This window comes from Heteronotia binoei, chromosome 2 (genome assembly GCF_032191835.1).
Source record: "Heteronotia binoei isolate CCM8104 ecotype False Entrance Well chromosome 2, APGP_CSIRO_Hbin_v1, whole genome shotgun sequence".
Lineage (NCBI taxonomy): Eukaryota > Metazoa > Chordata > Lepidosauria > Squamata > Gekkonidae > Heteronotia > Heteronotia binoei.
Window position 1 is genome coordinate 65,904,180 of NC_083224.1, and position 18,508 is coordinate 65,922,687.

Here is an 18,508-nt window from a genome sequence, read left to right on the forward strand (position 1 = left end):
GGAGAAGACAAAGACATCAACTGAAGGAAGAGAAGGATTTCTAGAGTCAATGCAGAGATACAGAATAGACTCCTATAGCAACAACAGTAAAAACAAAGGTATTTTAAGATGATACTGCTTGTTCTCCACTGGAGTTGAAACAAATGGGAGAAACGTATTTGAATTTGCAAATGCAAAACTGGACACCCCGGGTGGTTTCCCCCCTCCCTCCTGCATTCTTCTTGGCTCAGCTCCCTGCTGTTCCCATTGCTTCATGCTGAATAGCTCTCTCATCAAAGCTTGTGCAGGCCAGTAGCAAACTGTGCCAATACAACACTGCAAAGAATGTAAGAGGTGACCTTCTTGTGCAGGTGGGAAAGTTTCAAAGTTGAGCTGGTTGTTGCCATGGAAGCAGAAAACCAGGTTCCCAGGTCTGTGTTTTCTTCCTAACCAGACAAAGTGAAAGCTGTATGTCATTTGTTCTCAATATTTCTTAGACATAGCCCATCCTTACGAACATAAAAATTCAGGCACACAATAGGCTTGGCAATCTTGCAGTATAACATTTGATAAGGGAAGATCTTAATGATGATCCAGTTTTATTTAGCCATTTAAAAAAAGGTTTCTATAGGTGTGAGTGCAATTTATAAAGACTGCTTTATGTACCTGAACCTTCAGATTGGCAGTTAAATCACCACCAGCTGGCAAGAGCTTATCACAAATTTCTCTTCTTTTCTGTATATCTGCGCAGTGAGAAACTGGGTTTTGAGCAGCTGTAAGACTTTTTAATGGTGGTCTGTTTTATATTTCAATACCTTCACCTATTTTTGTGTAATCTTCCAGGAGTTAGGAAAGCCCTTTAAAATTTGGACGTGCAATGGTTCAGCAAAAAATTGGGAGTTTGCCACAGAACAGAAATGATGAATAGCAGCATTGGCTAGATTTCAAGGGTAAGAGATTCCCTTAAATGTTAGACAGTACATTGGGTTGGATCTAAGCACTTGGCTTGGATCCAAAAAGTGTGTTTCCATGAATGCAAAGGGTCCTTCCACTGATGGAAGGTGTTACCATTTGGATCTAAACCAGTGTTGTTCTATATGACAGTTGAATGATAATTGGCAATGACTTCTGTGTTGTCTGGATTCTGCAGAGCCTCTGTCTGCCTCAGAAGACCACAACCTCCAACTCCATTTCTGCATCTGGAGAGCTAAGTATCATTCAGAGACAGAGAGAAAAAAGGCCCATGTGGTACAGTAGATAAAATGTTGGGTTTGACAATGGGTGGTGTCAGTTTAAATCTCTGTCATAAAGCTCACAGTCTAATCCTCTTGAGAGTTATCAGGCACTTCCAACCTTTAAAAATGTGTGTAGCAGTCATTAATAGTAAATGGAAGGAAAGTAATACAGGCAGCAATCCTATGAGTGGGTCCCACTGAACTTAGTGAGACTTACTCCTTTGTCCACAGGGATAAGATGAGGATGTTAATGTGATACTGTTGGGTTCTGGCAGGTCACAGATGTGTTACGCAGCTATTTACTAACAGTGAACTTGAAAGCTACATGCAAATTGTAGCAGCTAAGGAATTTGCAGCTGCATCACTTAAGTATCTATACTGATTTAACAAAAGTATGTTAAACAAAACTGGTGCAACCCTGTGTTGTGGACATGAGTTAGACTGATTTGTTGGCTTCCCTGCATTCACTGAGGTTATAGCAACACTATGAACCTAAGCCAATTTCACTCTCATCGCTTTGTCCCAAGGACCTGGAAAAATCAGATACAGACCGCATAGTCATCATTAAACTGAGATGCTGTGGCTGATGCCTGGGTTAGTTTGTACTGAGGGACATTTTACACCAAATATTTTAAAAGTGATTGCCACTTTTGCACATGCACAGACCCACACTGTTGTGCGTGAACCTCCATCTATGTTGAATAAAATGGAAGGAGACCTTTAGAAAGTCTATGTTCTGAAGGATCTACAGGACTTTGCTCAGCAGATATCTGATAGAAGTAGGCAAAGCCATAACTAGCTAATTTTGTGTTCTGAAAGAACATAAAATTGCACCCTCTATACTTTCATAGCAGTTATTTTTTCTAAAAAGGTAAATGCATAAATAACAAGATTAGTAATAAGATGTTTGTTTAGCCATGATACACTTTTTCTGCACCCTCACTTGCCTGGCCCTTGCTACAGCTGTGAAATCGAGGACTGTGCTAGACTGTGGGTGTGAGGGTATGAGCCCAGCAAAATTATTCATTAAGGTGAACATGAGCTGATGAAGCTGACCACTATGTTCATCTCTATTCTTTGTGTGGAGGATTAGGGATTTTGTTTTGCCTGTTCCTGTCAAAGTAGTCTGTAAAGGGAGAGTGGTTGAATAGATACATGGCCACGATTGGAGGAGTGTTCAGTCTGTGCCAGGCCTTGAATTCAGCAGGAGCTCACAGAAGTGCAGCTCCTGAACCTTTCTGAGGGTTCCCCCTCCTCCTCCCCACCTATCTACCTTGCCCATTGAATAGTAGGTGCAGCTTCATAACATTCCCTGGATGAGCTCTACCACCTATTTTTCTGCAAAATGACCCCTGTTGCAGAAGTCCAAAGTATCTCTCTGTGTCTGCATATCAGGCATGGAAAGAAACGAAATAATGGCCAGGGAAGAAGTGGCGGAAATGCAAGAGAAGCTGGAATTGTGATGTATGTGTGCGTATGACAACAAAATAACATCTGTCTTGTGCTTTTTTGGCCATTTAGTATGGTAAACTCCCTTCATCAACCTTGAGATCTTTCTTCTGACTGAATGAAAGTATATCAATAAAGCAAGTAAGGACCTGTCACCTAACCAGTCCTGAATGTAGGAAGTCACAAAGCAGAGAACATCTTTTTTGTCTGATATAGGTTTATATAGGATTTTGATTTAAAGTATTTAGAGCAGTGTACAAAATGTACAATTGAACTTGTACAAAACCGTCAACATTATATTAGTTTCCTTTGAGAACCTACCAGTATGTCCACACATGTGCACTTTCTCTCCCTCTCTGTATGTAGATACCTTTCTTTTTCTTTTTGCAGATAACTTGTAATTCCACTTCCACGGGAGGAGGAAAATTAACAGTCCCTTTATGCAACATTGCTTGTGTTCAGCTGCTGTCCATAGTGCAGGCATGTGTGGCCTTTGTTTGAGAGAAGATCTTAGCAGAGCATTAGAGTTTCCTTTGGGGAAAAAAAATGGTTTCTTCCAGGATTGATAGAGATTTTTCTCTCTCCTGCATTTTAGTACTGTTATAATTTACTGGCTTTAGGTAGAGGCCAGGTTTTCCAGCTAATTGCAGCATGATTCTTGGTTTCCAGAGCTTCCTATGCAATTGCATTCTCCCTCCTTTTTAAACACAGAATTATCACCAGATGTAGGAAACTTTACAGTTCAATGTAATTTGCAAATTTCCTTTTTTAAAATAGGGGATGAGTTTTGCTCGTGAGCAGAAGAGCTCTTTGTTTTCCCTCTCTGGGAATTGTAGTCTTCTCATTTTAGTGCTTTGCAGAATTGTTTAAATAAAAGCCATGCAGTTGAACTACAACTCCCAGAATGCCCAGGGCTGTGGATGGCGCTATGCCAGTTTTTCTTTTCCCTCTCTGGCTCCATTCCATACTGTCTCAAGTTTGGTCTACCCACTCTGCCCGTTTGGGTGCTTTGCATGTGTGAATGTCCACGGTGTCCTCACATTCTTTGCAGCGGACGGCACAGCACCAGTGGAATTTGCACTCACATTTGGTAACTCGTGTCACACGGGTGGTGTCATAACCTCGGCCACAGCACATGACCTCACACCCATCAGTTCCACGTGATGCCTTGTTGCACACTCTGCCTGCTGTCCCTAATGAACCTGTCAAAGAAGAAGGAAAGTTGTTTCATTTTGCACTGGACAGTCTGCTATACCATCCACTGAGAATAGTGAAATGTTATGTTTGCAAGTAGCATCAAGCTGAGCAATGCCATGTCTTCCACAATGAACAAATTCTGGCCTATCAACAAATACTTAACTTCAAGGGATATTACTATAGATATCTGTCAGTTGCAATTGACTTGTATGGTTCATGCTCATTACTTCTGGGAACTGCCGTAGGCATTGTTTTAATGATCTACAAATTGTTCTGGCTCTGAAGCAGTAGGAGGTGAAAGTCACTGAAGAAGGGGATTGGAGAAAGATGCTAGAGTAAAATGAACTCATGAGGAAAGGGATTAGGAGAATAGAAGCCCCCTCCTCTGAACAAAAACCTTTGCCATAATATTTTCAGAGTTGTTTCCAAAATAATGAAGATTGGAAACTTGACATTACATCCATCCATCCATCCACCCACCCACCCATCCTGAGATTTTCAGCAATACATCAGATGCTAGGTTTCACATGGACTTTCACACACTCACAGTTATAGGGAGTGAAGAGTTCTTCACACAGTGGAATACTATAAGCAGACAAGTTTCCAAATGTTTTTTACCTGCAGACTTGTCCATCACACAGTAATCAGGAGAGTTCTCAAAATATACAAGGTCAGTTTTTGTTGGTTTCCGGAAATTCTTATTGGCCACAGTAAATCCAGTGCCATCTTGGTTCATGGTGACTTGGATGGCCCCATTGTATTTTTTCCTTAGGTAATCTCCTGTTCGCCGGAAGTCTGACATTGCCAACCAACATGTCCTTAGAGTGCAAGAGCCACTGACACCATGACATTTGCACTCTAGTTTCAGGAAACGTTTCACAGCCTGGAAAAGAAGAGCCAATATTAAACTTAAGAATAGCCCAGTATGATCCCAGTAACTTGCTTCAAGGAAGCTTCTGTGTTAGTCACAGCTGCCAGTCTCCCCTCCAGTTTTTGCTCTCTTGCAATTGATAAATGTTGAAAGACTGCCTCTCATCTGGATTGAGGCGGCTCAGCGGTATTGCTGCTGCTAGACCTATCAGCTGTGTTCGATATGGTCGATCATCGGCTGCTGACCCGCCGTCTCGCCGACGCAGGAATTTGGGGGCTAGCCTTACAGTGGCTTTCCTCCTTCCTTGAAGGTCGGGGACAAAGGGTGGCAATTGGAGGGGAACTGTCTCAGAAACACCTACTTAATTGTGGGGTGCCTCAGGGGGCAGTTCTCTCTCCGATGATGTTTAACATCTATATGCGCCCCCTTGCCCAGATTGCCCGGGAGTATGGGCTGGGTTGTCACCAGTACGCTGATGACACCCAGCTCTATCTATTGATGGGCGGCCGGACTGGCGATGTCCCTATAAATCTGGACCGGGCGTTGCAGGCCGTGGCTGGCTGGCTCAGGCTGAGTGGACTGAAGCTGAATCCAGTGAAGACTGAGGTCCTTTGTGTAGGTCGCGGCGGGCCAGGAGGGGAGATCTCCCTACCAGCCTTTGACGGTGCGTCACTGATACCAGTGCGCAGGGTCAAGAGCTTGGGAGTGCTACTGGAGCCTTCCTTGTCAATGGAAGCCCAGATAGCTGCCACTGCTAAATCCACCTTAAGAACATAAGAGAAGCCATGTTGGATCAGGCCAATGGCCCATCCAGTCCAACACTCTGTGTCACACAGTGGCAAAAAATTTTATATATACACACACACTGTGGCTAATAGCCACTGATGGACCTCTGCTCCATATTTTTATCTAAACCCTTCTTGAAGGTGGCTATGCTTGTGGCCGCCACCACCTCCTGTGGCAGTGAATTCCACATGTTAATCACCCTTTGGGTGAAGAAGTACTTCCTTTTATCCGTTTTAACCTGTCTGCTCAGCAATTTCATCGAATGCCCACGAGTTCTTGTATTGTGAGAAAGGGAGAAAAGTACTTCTTTCTCTACTTTCTCCATCCCATGCATTATCTTGTAAACCTCTATCATGTCACCCCGCAGTCGACATTTCTCCAAGCTAAAGAGTCCCAAGCGTTTCAACCTTTCTTCATAGGGAAAGTGTTCCAGCCCTTTAATCATTCTTGTTGCCCTTTTCTGGACTTTCTCCAATGCTATAATATCCTTTTTGAGGTGCGGCGACCAGAACTGCACACAGTACTCCAAATGAGACCGCACCATCAGTTTATACAGGGGCATTATGATACTGGCTGATTTGTTTTCAATTCCCTTCCTAATAATTCCCAGCATGGCGTTGGCCTTTTTTATTGCAAACGCACACTGTCTTGACATTTTCAGTGAGTTATCTACCACGACCCCGAGATCTCTCTCTTGGTCAGTCTCTGGCAACTGTGATCCACGCAATGGTCACCTCGAGGCTGGACTACTGTAATGCCCTCTACATGGGGCTGCCCTTATACTGAACCCGAAAACTGCAGTTAGTGCAGAACACGGCGGCCAGGCTGTTAGTGGGACTACCTCGGTGGGCACATGTGCAGCCTAGGCTGCAGGAACTGCACTGGCTGCCAGTTGTGTATCGAGTTTGTTATAAGGTGCTGGTTATTACCTTTAAAGCCCTATATGGCCAAGGACCTGCCTATCTTAGGGACCCCCTCTCTCAATATGTTCCCCAGAGAGCACTGATATCCAGTTCCCAAAATCTTTTAAAAATCCCTGGACCAAGGGAGGCTAGATTGAAAACAACGAGGGAGCAAGCCTTCTCAACAATGCCCCCCCCCGATGGTGGAATCAACTCCCAGGGGAGGTGCGAGCCCTGCGGGACCTGAATCAGTTTCGCAGGGCTTGCAAAACCGCCCTCTTTCAGCTTGCTTTTAAGATGGAACCCAGCTAATTGACATCTAGCCGTCTTATACATGTTTCTGAATTGTAGCACCTTAATTAATAATTCATAAAGGCTAACTGTTTTATCTAATTTTTAACTTAATTTATAAATGTAATTCAATTGTATTTTAACCTGTTTTATAGTAATGATTGTATTTTACTGAAATCATGGTTATACCATGTCCTGTGAGCTGCCCTGAGCCTGCCTTTGGCAGGGGAGGGATATAAAAATAAATTTATTATTATTATTATTCTACACTCACCCCTGCTCACCAGCTTTGGTCAGTTCAGCATCTTCTCCTAGAGGTCCCCTCCTTTTAGGAGGAAAACTTGACTCCTGTATGAGCTCCAGCTTTTTCTGTGGCAGGCTTTATCCTTTGGAAAAGTTTGCCAGAAGAGGTGTATATGGCACCCTCCCTGACAAGATATAGGAAATCATGGAAAGCCATCCTTTCCCATCAAGTCACTGGAAACTTCAGCCAAGATGTGTGATTCTAGAGTTTTCCCATTGGGCTTATGGTATGTGGTCAACCCCTAGTATCTTTAGATGCTGACTTTTCCTATGGGAGGGGGCATAGTGGTATGTAGTCTGAATAGTTTGTTAAATGAACAGCAGCCTTAATGATTGCAAAGGGGTAGCCATGTTTGTCTATTATTGCAAAAGAAAAGAAAAACTCCAGTGTTAAAGACTAACAATATTCAGTTTGAACTTTTATGAGTTATTTGAGCTGTGACTCACAAAACCTCATATTTAGAATAAAATCTGTTAGCCTTTAGGCTGCCATTGGCTTTTAACCTTTATCAACCACTCTGAAAATGTTCTTTCTGGATGGGGTCACTATCTAGTTCTGCCTGGATGGATGTTGCTTTTCTGTAGGGATGAAACTAGGGCATGCCTGACTGGAATAAGCATCTTACAGTGCGTCCACAGCCACATACATTTGTTCACACCTCTGTATGTTCATGTATAAAATGTATAAAGGGGGTCCATTTTTATATGAAGAACATATTAGGACAGCACTGTGATCCTTTTCTTGAAATATTTTTGTTCCCAGCTCAGCTTAGTTTCACTATTAAAATCACACTGGGGAGGGAAATGCTTGAACCATAGTAAGAGGGAGGGGGATGTGTTGCCTCCCCTCACTTGTGTGCTGTTTCCCATGGGGAAAAACTCCAAACCCTATTTTACAATGGATGGAAAAGGCACATGAGTGTGTAGCTTAGACCTAAAAAACAGACATTTGATAGTACTGAAACCATCCCATTACATATATGCATGTCTGTGTAAAACAACATTTCTCCCTATTCTAAGGAGGTGAGGAGACTGAAGCTGTGATCCTTTTCCTTTGATACTTTGTTTCCTCTTTTACCTCTCTCTCTTTCAGCTTAGTTTGTTTGGGGCCTGGAGGCTGCAGTAAAGTAATGGCCAGAAGTGAAAAAAGCCAGGAGAAGGAGTTTTGAGAGGTAACCTACCCATCCCAGACTCCAGTACCCCAATTGTAAAAGTCCAGCCTACTTTCTGCTTTAAATTTTAGGTGGCAGTATTTTGTGCATGTGATGGTCTTCAACAAGTGTTCTCACTGGTTTTGACTCTGAAGTGTAAGCCATTTGATATAATTCACATGCCGGCTGTTTCTTTGCCCCTAAGAGATGGTGCTACTGACCGTTCTGCCACAGCGGTTGTTATGCAGGTTCATCAAGGCCCGGGCATCTTTCACTGTTTTCTCCTTGGCATCCACAAAGTCTTTTGCAAACTTGATCCCATAGTTGATGTTGTCACTGCAGCCTCCCCAGTCAAATTCTCCTCTTTCATCTTTGGAGCGGCCCCGTTTGTGGGGATCACAGCTGCAGGCTTTCAGCTCACCTTGGCTGCAAGCCCGGGTGATGGCATATACAACTCCAGCGGAGGAGATGGCATAGACAAAGGCAGCTTCCCTGCTACCTGCCAAACAAGGAGGGGGAGAGTCATGAGAAGGTGGCTGTAGGTTCAAATAGCTGATATGTGTGACATATGGTGGGTTGAGGGACCCTCAGCCTGATTTCTGTCACATGCAACAGCAGGGAACTAAATTCTACAAACAGATTCAGCTTGCAAGTGTGGTGAAATTTTTAAAGGCATTTCATGCCATAGACAACACTCAGGCAACCATCTTGCAAGATGGATCAAATAGTATCTTAAAAGTTTGTCTAGGAAACCTCATAAAATGACTTCAGCTCTCACTGCCATTCCTCTGTGATAGCAGAAACTATTTGGATTAACTTTCAGTAACCTGTGAAAGTGGTGGGCTGTTACTGAATCCTAATCTGAGTTATGACCTCATTTTTATCAGATGTTTTTAGCACATGAAAGCTTACATTGTCAATAAAACTCTGTTGGTCTTAAAGGTGGCACTGGACTCCAACTTTTTTCTGTTGTTTCAGACCAACATGGCTGCCCACCTAGATCTATGCATATATGATAGTTAGCAATGTTGACTAGTCCTAATTGCTGTTCCATTTTACTGTTTCATAACTTGACATATTTAGCAATTTACAAAGAGTGTACGCATTTCACATACTTTTAAAAACAAATATACACAGTAAGGTTATGAGCTGAAGCAGCACTACACGCTATAGCTATGGTCCAGCACATAACACTTTGAAATGCCATGCTGTGAAGAGACTAAAGTACATTACTTGATCATCAAAAACAAAACTACTTAGTGTACTGGCCCATGTAGCTGTTTTGGGAGGCTCAGCAATGCTGCTTTTCACTGTTCTGAGGGTTAAAAGATGACATTCTGACCCCCGCCCCCCACTCAGTGAAATTTATCTTGGCATTATATGCACTTGCAAATGCTCAGATGGGCTGAGACTCAAGCATAGTTGCCAACTTCCAGGTGTGGCCTGGAGATCTCCTGGAATTACAATTCATCCCCAGACTGCAGAGATCAATTCCACTGGAGCAAACAGCAACTTTGGAGAGTGGACATTATACCCCCCCTGATGTCCTTCTCCTCCCCAAATTCCACCTTTCTCTGGCTACTTTCCATAGAATCATAGAGTTGGAAGGGATCTCCAGGGTAATCTAGTCTAACCGCCTGCACAACACAGGAAATTCACAAATATATCCCCCCTATGTTCACAGAATCATCATTGCTGACAGATGGCTATCTAGCCTCTATTTAAAAACCAACAAAGGAGAGCCCACCACCACCTGAGGAAGCCTGTTCCACTGAGAAACCACTCTAACTGTCAGGAATTTCTTCTTAATGTTTAACTGAAAACTCTTTTGATTCAATTTCAACCCACTGGTTCTGGTCTGACCTTCTGGGGCAACAGAAAATAACTGTACCATCTGACAGCCCTTCAAGTACTCGAAGATAGTGATCATATCACCTCTCAGTCATCTCTTCTCCAAGTTAAACATACCCAGCTCCTTCAGCCTTTCCTCATAGGATTTGGTCTCCAGACCCCTCACCATCTTTGTTGCCTTCCTCTGGACATGTTCCAGCTTGTTATATCCCTCTTAAATTGTGGTGCCCAAAACTGAATACAACACTCTAGGTGAGGCATAATGTGAGCAGATTAAAGTCATACCATCACTTCATATGTTCTGGAACCTACTTCTGTTGATACAGCCCAAAATCACATTTGCCTTTTTGGCTACTTCATCATACTGCTGACTCATGTTCAGTGTATGAGCCACTAAAACCCTTAGATCATTTTTGCAGATCTCCAGGAACTTTCAGGAACTTTTGCATGATCTGCAGAAACTTCCCAACATGGAGTTGAAATTTTTTGTCACATTCCTGAACAGGGATACACAGGACATATTTTTTGGGGGGGTGGGGGGGAGATGAAACCCCAGCATGCTGATGCCTTGTATCCCCAACCTCATGAGACAGGCTGTGGGCCTGTCACATGGTTCCCCCAGGCTGCATGATGTGCAAGTTCAGCCCTGCCTCAGATGGCGATATAGATTTCAAATAGGAGGCTGAAGTCTGCTTTTAAGGCTCCTTTACTGAACCTGGGACCCTGGTGTTCTGCCCCAAAGTCCATCTCTGACAACTCCGCTGACATGATGCAATTAGGACTGTACAGTAACTGCTGACCAAGGACATTCTTGGCTTCATGGAATATCTGACAATATTTAAGAGCTTACTAGCCAATTGACTGGTGTCCCAGCCTTAATGGAGATAACAATGAAAATATGGTAAGGAATATAACACTAACTGCTTTAATGGTGATGCCCATCTTTATGGATTGCTTAAGAAAGCATTAATGATCCTGAGAAGAATCACTTTACTCAGCTTGATGAGCCAGGAATTCATATGCTCTAGTAGCTGAAGCAAGGTGTTCAGAGTGAATCCTTACATTACGTTTTTGGTTCCAAACAAGGATCAGGGTCAGGCAAGACAAGGGAGTGTCAGAAAATGAAGAACAGCAAAAATTCAAGAACAGCATGTCAGGGGAAAAAGAATTCTTGGAGGTGAACTATCTTAAGAAAGAGGCTTTTAAGTAACAGATGTGAGGCCCTTAATAAGGGAACACCTGCTGAAAGGACAAGAGCAATTTTTCATATTCATTTTTTCTTATATGAAGGAATCAGTAATTTAGATCTCCCAGGAGGTCATTTATAAAGGATCACCCTAGGAGGTCCTGGATGATCCTTTATCTGCATCTATTTCCATAATATCCCACATTTCTGAGATTTGGGGGTACTTTGAGTATTTCTTGTTTATTTATATGCTTTAGTACATCCAGGGCTGGCCCTGCCGCTAGGCAAACTAGGTGGTTGCCTGGGGTGCCGGGAGGCAGGGGGAGGCAAATTGGGCCCCCCAGTGCCCCAGGCAAGCACTTAGCTTGCCTTTCCCCCCCACATGGCTGCAGCCACTATTCCCCTCCAGCCCGCTGCTGCTGCCCCCCACACACTCCAGCCAGTGGCCGAGCTCTACTTGCTCTCCCTCCCTCCTGCACCGCTCGCCAAACTAAGGCCTGCCGGCTACCCACAGCCCGTGCCTGTGCATTTTGTTGCTGTGAGTAGCCGACAGTCCTTAGTTTGGCGAGTGGCACGGGAGGGAGGGAGAGCAAGTAGAGCTCAGCCACCGGCCAGAGGGCACAGGGGGCGGCAGCAGCGGGCCGGAGGGGTGGCGGTGGGCTGGAGAGGGATAGTGGCTGTGGTTGCAGCGTGGGGGGGTGGGAAAGAAGGAAGACTAAATGCTTGCCTGGGGCACTGGGAGGCAAATGGGAAAGGAAGGGGGGGAGGGACAGGCCTGTAGCAAGAAAAGTTTGGGTGGAGAGGCCCAGGTGAAAAAAAAATTGGTGAGGGGGCTGCAAGGCTTGGCTGCTTATTCCAGGTTCTGCTTTTGATCTCTACCTGCCCCCAGGCGAGGATCACTTCCCCCTACTACTTAAGAGAAAGCCCATGGCTGCCTGAGCAGCCTGCAGCAGGCCAGAGTCCGACTGTGGGGTGGGGGAGAACAGGGGGAATGCTAACAGGGAAGAAGGCCCCCCCAACCTTGTCACACCTAGTATTTATTTATTTATTTATTCCGGGATTTATATCCCGCCCTTCCCACGAGTGGCTCAGGGCGGCTTACAACAAACAATAAAACAATAAAATCGGAATAAGATAGTTACATTTAAATCAAACATTTAAAAACCTAAAAACCTTAAAACTAGTATTAACTATACGGTAATCACAGATATCTAGAGAGCTACATTAGTCCAGTCAGGCGTAAGCTAACTGGAAGAGGGTCGTCTTACAGGCCCTGCGGAACTGAGTAAGATCTCGCAGGGCCCTCACCTCTTCCGGTAGCTGGTTCCACCACATAGGGGCCATTGTAGAAAAGGCCCTGTCTCGAGTTGTCTTGAGACGCACTTCCTTGGGCCCGGGGATATTAAGGAGATTTTGGGTGCCAGACCTCAGTACTCTCTGGGGAACGTGTGGGGAGAGACGGTCCCTCAGGTAGGCAGGTCCCAGGCCATATAGGGCTTTAAAGGTAATGACCAGCACCTTGTACCGGACCCGGTATGTTATTGGAAGCCAGTGCAGAGCCCGAAGACCCGGCCGAATGTGTCCCCATCTTGGGAGGCCCAATAACAGCCGGGCCGCGGCATTCTGCACCAGCTGCAATTTCCGGGTCTGGCACAGGGGCAGCCCCATGTAGAGGGCATTGCAGTAATCCAACCTCGAGGTGACCATAGCGTGGATCACTGTTGCTAGGTCGTCGGGGTCCAGGAAGGGGGCCAACTGCCTTGCCCGTCTAAGATGAAAAAACGCTGACTTGGCAGTGGCCGCTATCTGAGCCTCCATCTTTAGGGACGGCTCCAATAGCACCCCAAGGCTTTTGACCCTGTCCGCCGGCCTCAGCGGTACACCGTCAAAAGTTGGCAGGGGGATTTCCCCCTCCGGCCCCCGACGGCCCAAACAAAGGACCTCTGTCTTCGCAGGATTCAGTGTCAGTCCACTCAGTCTGAGCCACTCAGCCACGGCCTGTAATGCCTGATCTAGGTTCTCTGGGGCGCAGACCGGTCGGCCATCCATAAGTAGATAGAGCTGGGTGTCATCAGCATACTGGTGGCACCCCAGCCCGTACCTCCGGGCAATCTGGGCAAGAGGTCGCATATAGATGTTAAACAGCATTGGGGAGAGAACCGCTCCCTGGGGCACCCCACAATTAAGTGAACGCCTCTGGGATAGCTCCCCCCAATCGCGACCCTTTGTCCCCGACCTTCAAGGAAAGAGGAAAGCCACTGCAAGGCTAGCCCCTGGATCCCCGCGTCGGCGAGGCGACAAGTCAGCAACTGATGGTCGACCGTATCGAACGCCACCGATAGGTCCAACAACATCAGTACCGCCGAGCCACCCCGATCCAGATGCCTTTGGAGGTCATCCACCAGGGCAACCAACACCGTCTCCGTCCCATGACCCGGGCGAAAGCCGGACTGAAGTGGGTCAAGGACGGAAGCGTCCTCCAGGAAAGTCTGCAACTGCCTCGCCACTGCCCTCTCAATAAGTTTGCTCAAGAAGGGCAAGTTTGAGACCGGCCTATAGTGTGCCAATTGGGCCGGGTCTAGAGATGGTTTTTTTAGGAGGGGGCGGACCACAGCCTCTTTAAGTGGCGCTGGGAAAAGCCCTTCCATTAGGGATCTGTTTATGATATCCCGTATAGGATATCTGAGATCCCCCTGGCAAGATTTAATAAGCCAGGAAGGGCATGGGTCCAGTTTACAAGTTGTTGGGCGGGCAGATGAGAGGATCCTGTCAACTTCCTCCAGGCTGAGGGGGCTGAAACAGTCCAGGGTATAATCCAAAGACGTGCTTGGGGCCTCGGTTGTGTTAACTGTCTCAAAGTTGACGGGGAGGTCGAGACGGAGTGATGCGATCTTGTCCGCAAAGTAGTTCGCAAAAGCCTCACAGCCTATTTCCAATTCACTAGAATTTGGTCTGCCCTGGGGCAGAGTAGTCAAATCTCGAATTACTTCAAACAATTGTGCCGGGCGCGAAGTTGCGGACGCAATCTTAGCCGCAAAGTATGTCTTCTTTGCGGATTTGATTGCCATCTCATAGGTCTTCAACCTATCTCTATAAGATGTTCGGGTCACTTCGTCTCGAGTACGCCGCCATAGCCTCTCTAGTCGTCTGAGGTCCCGCTTCAATTGCCGCAATTCCTGGTTAAACCAGGGAGACGGTTTGAGGCGGGGGCGCAGAGGACGCCTAGGCGCGATCTCCTCGATAGCCCCGGAGAGTCCATCGTTCCAGGACTCAACCAGAGCCTCCAGGGAATCGCCCGTGGGCCAGGTATCCCGCAGAGCCGTCAGGAACTGTTCCGGGTCCATCAGGTTCCGCGGGCGGGCCAAAATATGCTCTCCGCCTAAACGGGTATGCGCATTTGCAGCATGCCTACAAAACCAGTTACATTGAAGGATCACAAGTGACTAATTTTCAGTCTGCTACGGCAGGCAGCTAAAATCCTTGTACTGAAAAATGATGCTTTCCCCCATGAATCGCTTGGCAGTTTGCGGAACAGTCAGCCACTTACAGAAGTGTGATGGATCATTGATGGGCGGGGTTTAGACTCCTAGCGACCCTCTCGGTCTCCCTGTTTGCTCAGGCAGTAACATTTGTTACCGCTCTCAGCCCTCTGAGAAGGTTGGGTTGGAATGTGGTATTATAGCAGGGAGGAGCAAAATATCGCGGTGTGTTTCAGTCCTCAGCAAAGTCACTGTCGTTTTAACTAAGCCGCCAGTTCTGAGTGACAGCCTCCAAACAGTCATGTCGTGCTGAGCAGACTTTCATTTGTTGCTGAGGGCTTCAGGAAGGACATAACTCTCCCCACCCCCCCCATTAGGATGCAAGTTGTTCAGCCCAACGGGCAACCGCTTCCTCCTTCAGCTTGCTTGCCTTTCCAGATCTTTGCTGCCACGGCCTCAGAGGCAGAGGACAGTTTGGGAAAGGGCCTGTGGTAGCATGGAGCCCCTGTTCACGTGGGCCTCAAGATGTCTGTGGCGTTTGCAGCCCCCAGGTGTTGTCACTTTCTCGCTCTCTTTTGCTGTCCATCTTTCTCTTGCTCCCCACCCTGCACGCTGTTGATCTCTCTTTCTTGCTCACTCTCTTGCTCCCCCCCCCTTTAACTCGGCTTCACCACCTCCGCTCAGCAAACCTTGCTCGGAAAGAAAGTGCGTCGGGTTCCTAGAGGGCCGCTTCAATGGAGGGGCCCTATAGAGGGAAGGGAGGTTTAAACAAAGGGGTCGTGCCTCCCTGTGCCCCTAATGTAGCTACAGGCCTGCGGAGGGAGGGAGTAGGTGGGGGGGGCGCTGCGCCATGGGGGGGGTGCCTGCCTAGGGCACCAGGGACCCACGAGCTGGCCCTGTGTACATCTGCAAAAGTCCCCCCCCCAATCTTTTTTAGTTTCATACTCTTTCTCCTTATACCTCCTGAGTGTGAACAGTATCATACCCTGCCTGCATCCCATTTGGGTGGTGCTTTTCTTTTTGGACAAATGCATACAGTATGGATTCTTCCAAAAGCTGTAAATTGCCTGGCATCTCCCCACACGGCACAGGATGCTGCCTGGTATTTTATAGTTCTGCTTTGAGTTTGCATCTGTTTTTATAATAGCCATAAAAACAGCTGCAAATCAAAACCACACTGTTGCGTTCCTTTGCCGTAGCCTTAGAACAGCGGCTTCAAAGTGAATTGTGCATCCTTAGGTAGAGGCTTGGGAGAGAGAAAAAGTATAGGCCTTCTTTCCACCAGAAGGACACAAAGTAAACTTGGCCTTCTTTCCCGTTCAGTGCTAGAGCTAAGTCTTCTAAATCCCCCTAGCCTGCTAGTTAAGAATACCCCCTGCCTTGTATCCATTGTTGTCTAATTGGAGGCCAAGTTTAGCTTCAGAATATGCAAAGCTGCATTATTATTAATGAATATATACACATAACATGCCTTTTGCTAAAAAGTTATGGAATTTATTAACAAAATCTCTTGGCCATGACGCTGTAGGTGTGCATGGCTGACAACAAGCCCCATAATGCCTTGTGTTACCACAGTAGTGAAAACTGGTAGGGGGAAAAAAACCATTCTCAATTTCCTTTCTAGCAATTGAAATCCTCCACTTTTGGATAACTGATGCCAACTATTATACTTACAGTGCAAAAGATGCTGTAAATTGCTAATGATCCTGAAGCTGCATTATTTTCCTAAATGAAAGCTGAGCTGCAGGAAACATAGGTGCACTTTTGTCAAACAGGCAGACACCTATGCAAAATCTTCTCCAGAAACAGGGACTGGATCATGCCAAAACTACTGTCATATTTAACCCTCACTTTCCTAACATTAAACACACCATCTTGTCTATGCTGGTTTTAAAATGAGCAAATGCCACAGTGGGAACAGCTCTGAACATTTCCTCCAGAAGCAGCCTGTACATGACTCAGGGGATAGGTGGGGCTGTCCTGGGAATGTTTTCTATCCCATAAGTGCAGCCCCTGTTTAAGAGGGAGGTCAAAAGTGTGGCTTGGCCTTTTGCACTACACAAAGTGATGACAAACTTTGCCCTCAGCTGCTAACTCCCAGCCGGCTCTACTAGCCAAATATTTATATATCCTGTTACAGTTTACTTTCAAGTTCATGCTCCCAGAGGTGTTCTCTCCCATCCTGAAGTGGCTGCTTCCAGTGCAGTGACATATCCCATTACTGTTTGCTTAGCATACAAGAGAAACCAAAACATAACACAGGGAAATTTAGGCTCTGCTGCTTTCCCAATTAATAGCTCTCATCACATGAGTGTAAGAACATCTTACTTTTTAAAGAATGGCACTTCGAACTAGATGCCACAGAGGTAGATCTGCCTACTTAAATAGGGATCCGTCTTCTCAGGTATAAATCAGGATGTGGTTTTTAAGGACTCCCCCACCTGTGCACACTTTTTCCTATGTGTATGGGATGTTGCTTCTGTTTGGGGCATCTCCCTGGCTTCATTGAGATAACTATGCATGATGCAGCTCATAAGATTGCCACTGAGTGCCAATTTCACATTTATTTATTTCCACTAGGAATAAGGCCTGTTGTGAGAATAAATACAATGGGCTCCAGAAAGAGGCACTGGGCAAGTGCCGCAACCTTGGGCACTCAGTGTCAATTTGCTGTGGCATCATAGCATGATGAGGATCATGCAGACACTGAAGCTCAGCATGCCTTTCATCTGAAGTGCATTGTTGCTGCCTTTTCTTGTTGCATTTGGCCTTGTAGCATTTAGCATCAGTGTGTGCTTGTGGTGTAATCTTGTCTTTTTTGGCCCAGCCTGGTTGTGTTATGGAATACCATAGAGCGGCGTTTCCCATTTACTGTGTTCCAACCCGGTTCCAGGCCATGGCCACCTCTATACTGGGCCATGGATGCCTCCCATAGAGAAAGCCATGCTGCCCGTGCCCTCCCTCCATCTCGTTGCTGCATCCCTCTCCCCCTTGACCTTTGCCCCACCCCCAAGCCGGCTCTTCTCCTGCTATCCTTCTGCTTCACTCCGGCCAGGTGCCGGCTGCTGGGGAGGTTGAGGCTGCTGCTGCTTCAGCTGCTCGGGCCTGGGTGTCACTCCTCTACCCCACCATCACGGAGACCATCTGGGCTGGCCGCAGCTCTCCCAGCCAACAGCGAGGGACGGGAATGGTGTGCCCCAGTGGGGCCCCAATGCAGCAATGAGAAGTAGCAGTGGGGGCAGTCCCGCCCAACATATTCTCCCTGCGCAGCCTCCCTGGCCAGGCTCGGGAGCGCCCAATGATGGCACTGCCAGGAGAGCTGCAGCCCCAATGGTCTCCGCAATGGTGGGGGGGGGGAGGAGCAACACCGAGGCCTGAGGAGCTGAAGCAGCAGCAGCCCTGATGTCCCCAGCAACCTGCGCCTGGTTGGAGTGAAGCAGAAGGATAGCAGGAGGAGGGACAGCCCGGGGGGTGGGGCAAGGGCTGAGGGGGAAAGGGATGCAGGAATGGGAGGGAGGGAGGGCTGAGAGACAGGCAGAGAGGTGAAGGGAGAAGGCACATGGGACTGAGGTGTGGGGCAATAAAGGGGAAGACGCTGGCCAGAGGGAAACTTTGGCCGTTTTCCCACTGACCTTACTCCGGAGCGACGTCCCTCTTCACCGTGCAGCATCTGCGCGGATTTCCCACCAACTGCTGCGCACAACCAAGAAGAGCCGCGGCTTTTGCATCGCAGATGTAAACTTTTTAGTGGTTTACATCTGCGACGCAAAGGCCGCGGCACTTCCTGGTTGTGCGCAGCAGTTGGTGGGAAATCCGCGCAGAAGCTGC

At 46.8% G+C, this 18,508-nt stretch overlaps 1 protein-coding gene across 1 annotated transcript in view; it reads right to left on the reverse strand.

The window, feature by feature from the left end:
* Positions 1-3,215: 3,215 nt before the first annotated feature.
* The window catches only part of WNT2B (Wnt family member 2B), a 57,734-nt gene continuing 42,441 nt past the window's right edge, over positions 3,216-18,508 (reverse strand). Inside the window, exons 3-5 of the mRNA XM_060231220.1 lie at positions 8,386-8,659; positions 4,479-4,743; positions 3,216-3,865 (exon numbers count right to left, since the gene is read on the reverse strand). Of these exons, the coding sequence (XP_060087203.1) occupies positions 3,636-3,865; positions 4,479-4,743; positions 8,386-8,659 (769 nt within the window). The 3' untranslated portion in view covers positions 3,216-3,635. The remainder of the gene's footprint in view (positions 3,866-4,478; positions 4,744-8,385; positions 8,660-18,508) is intronic.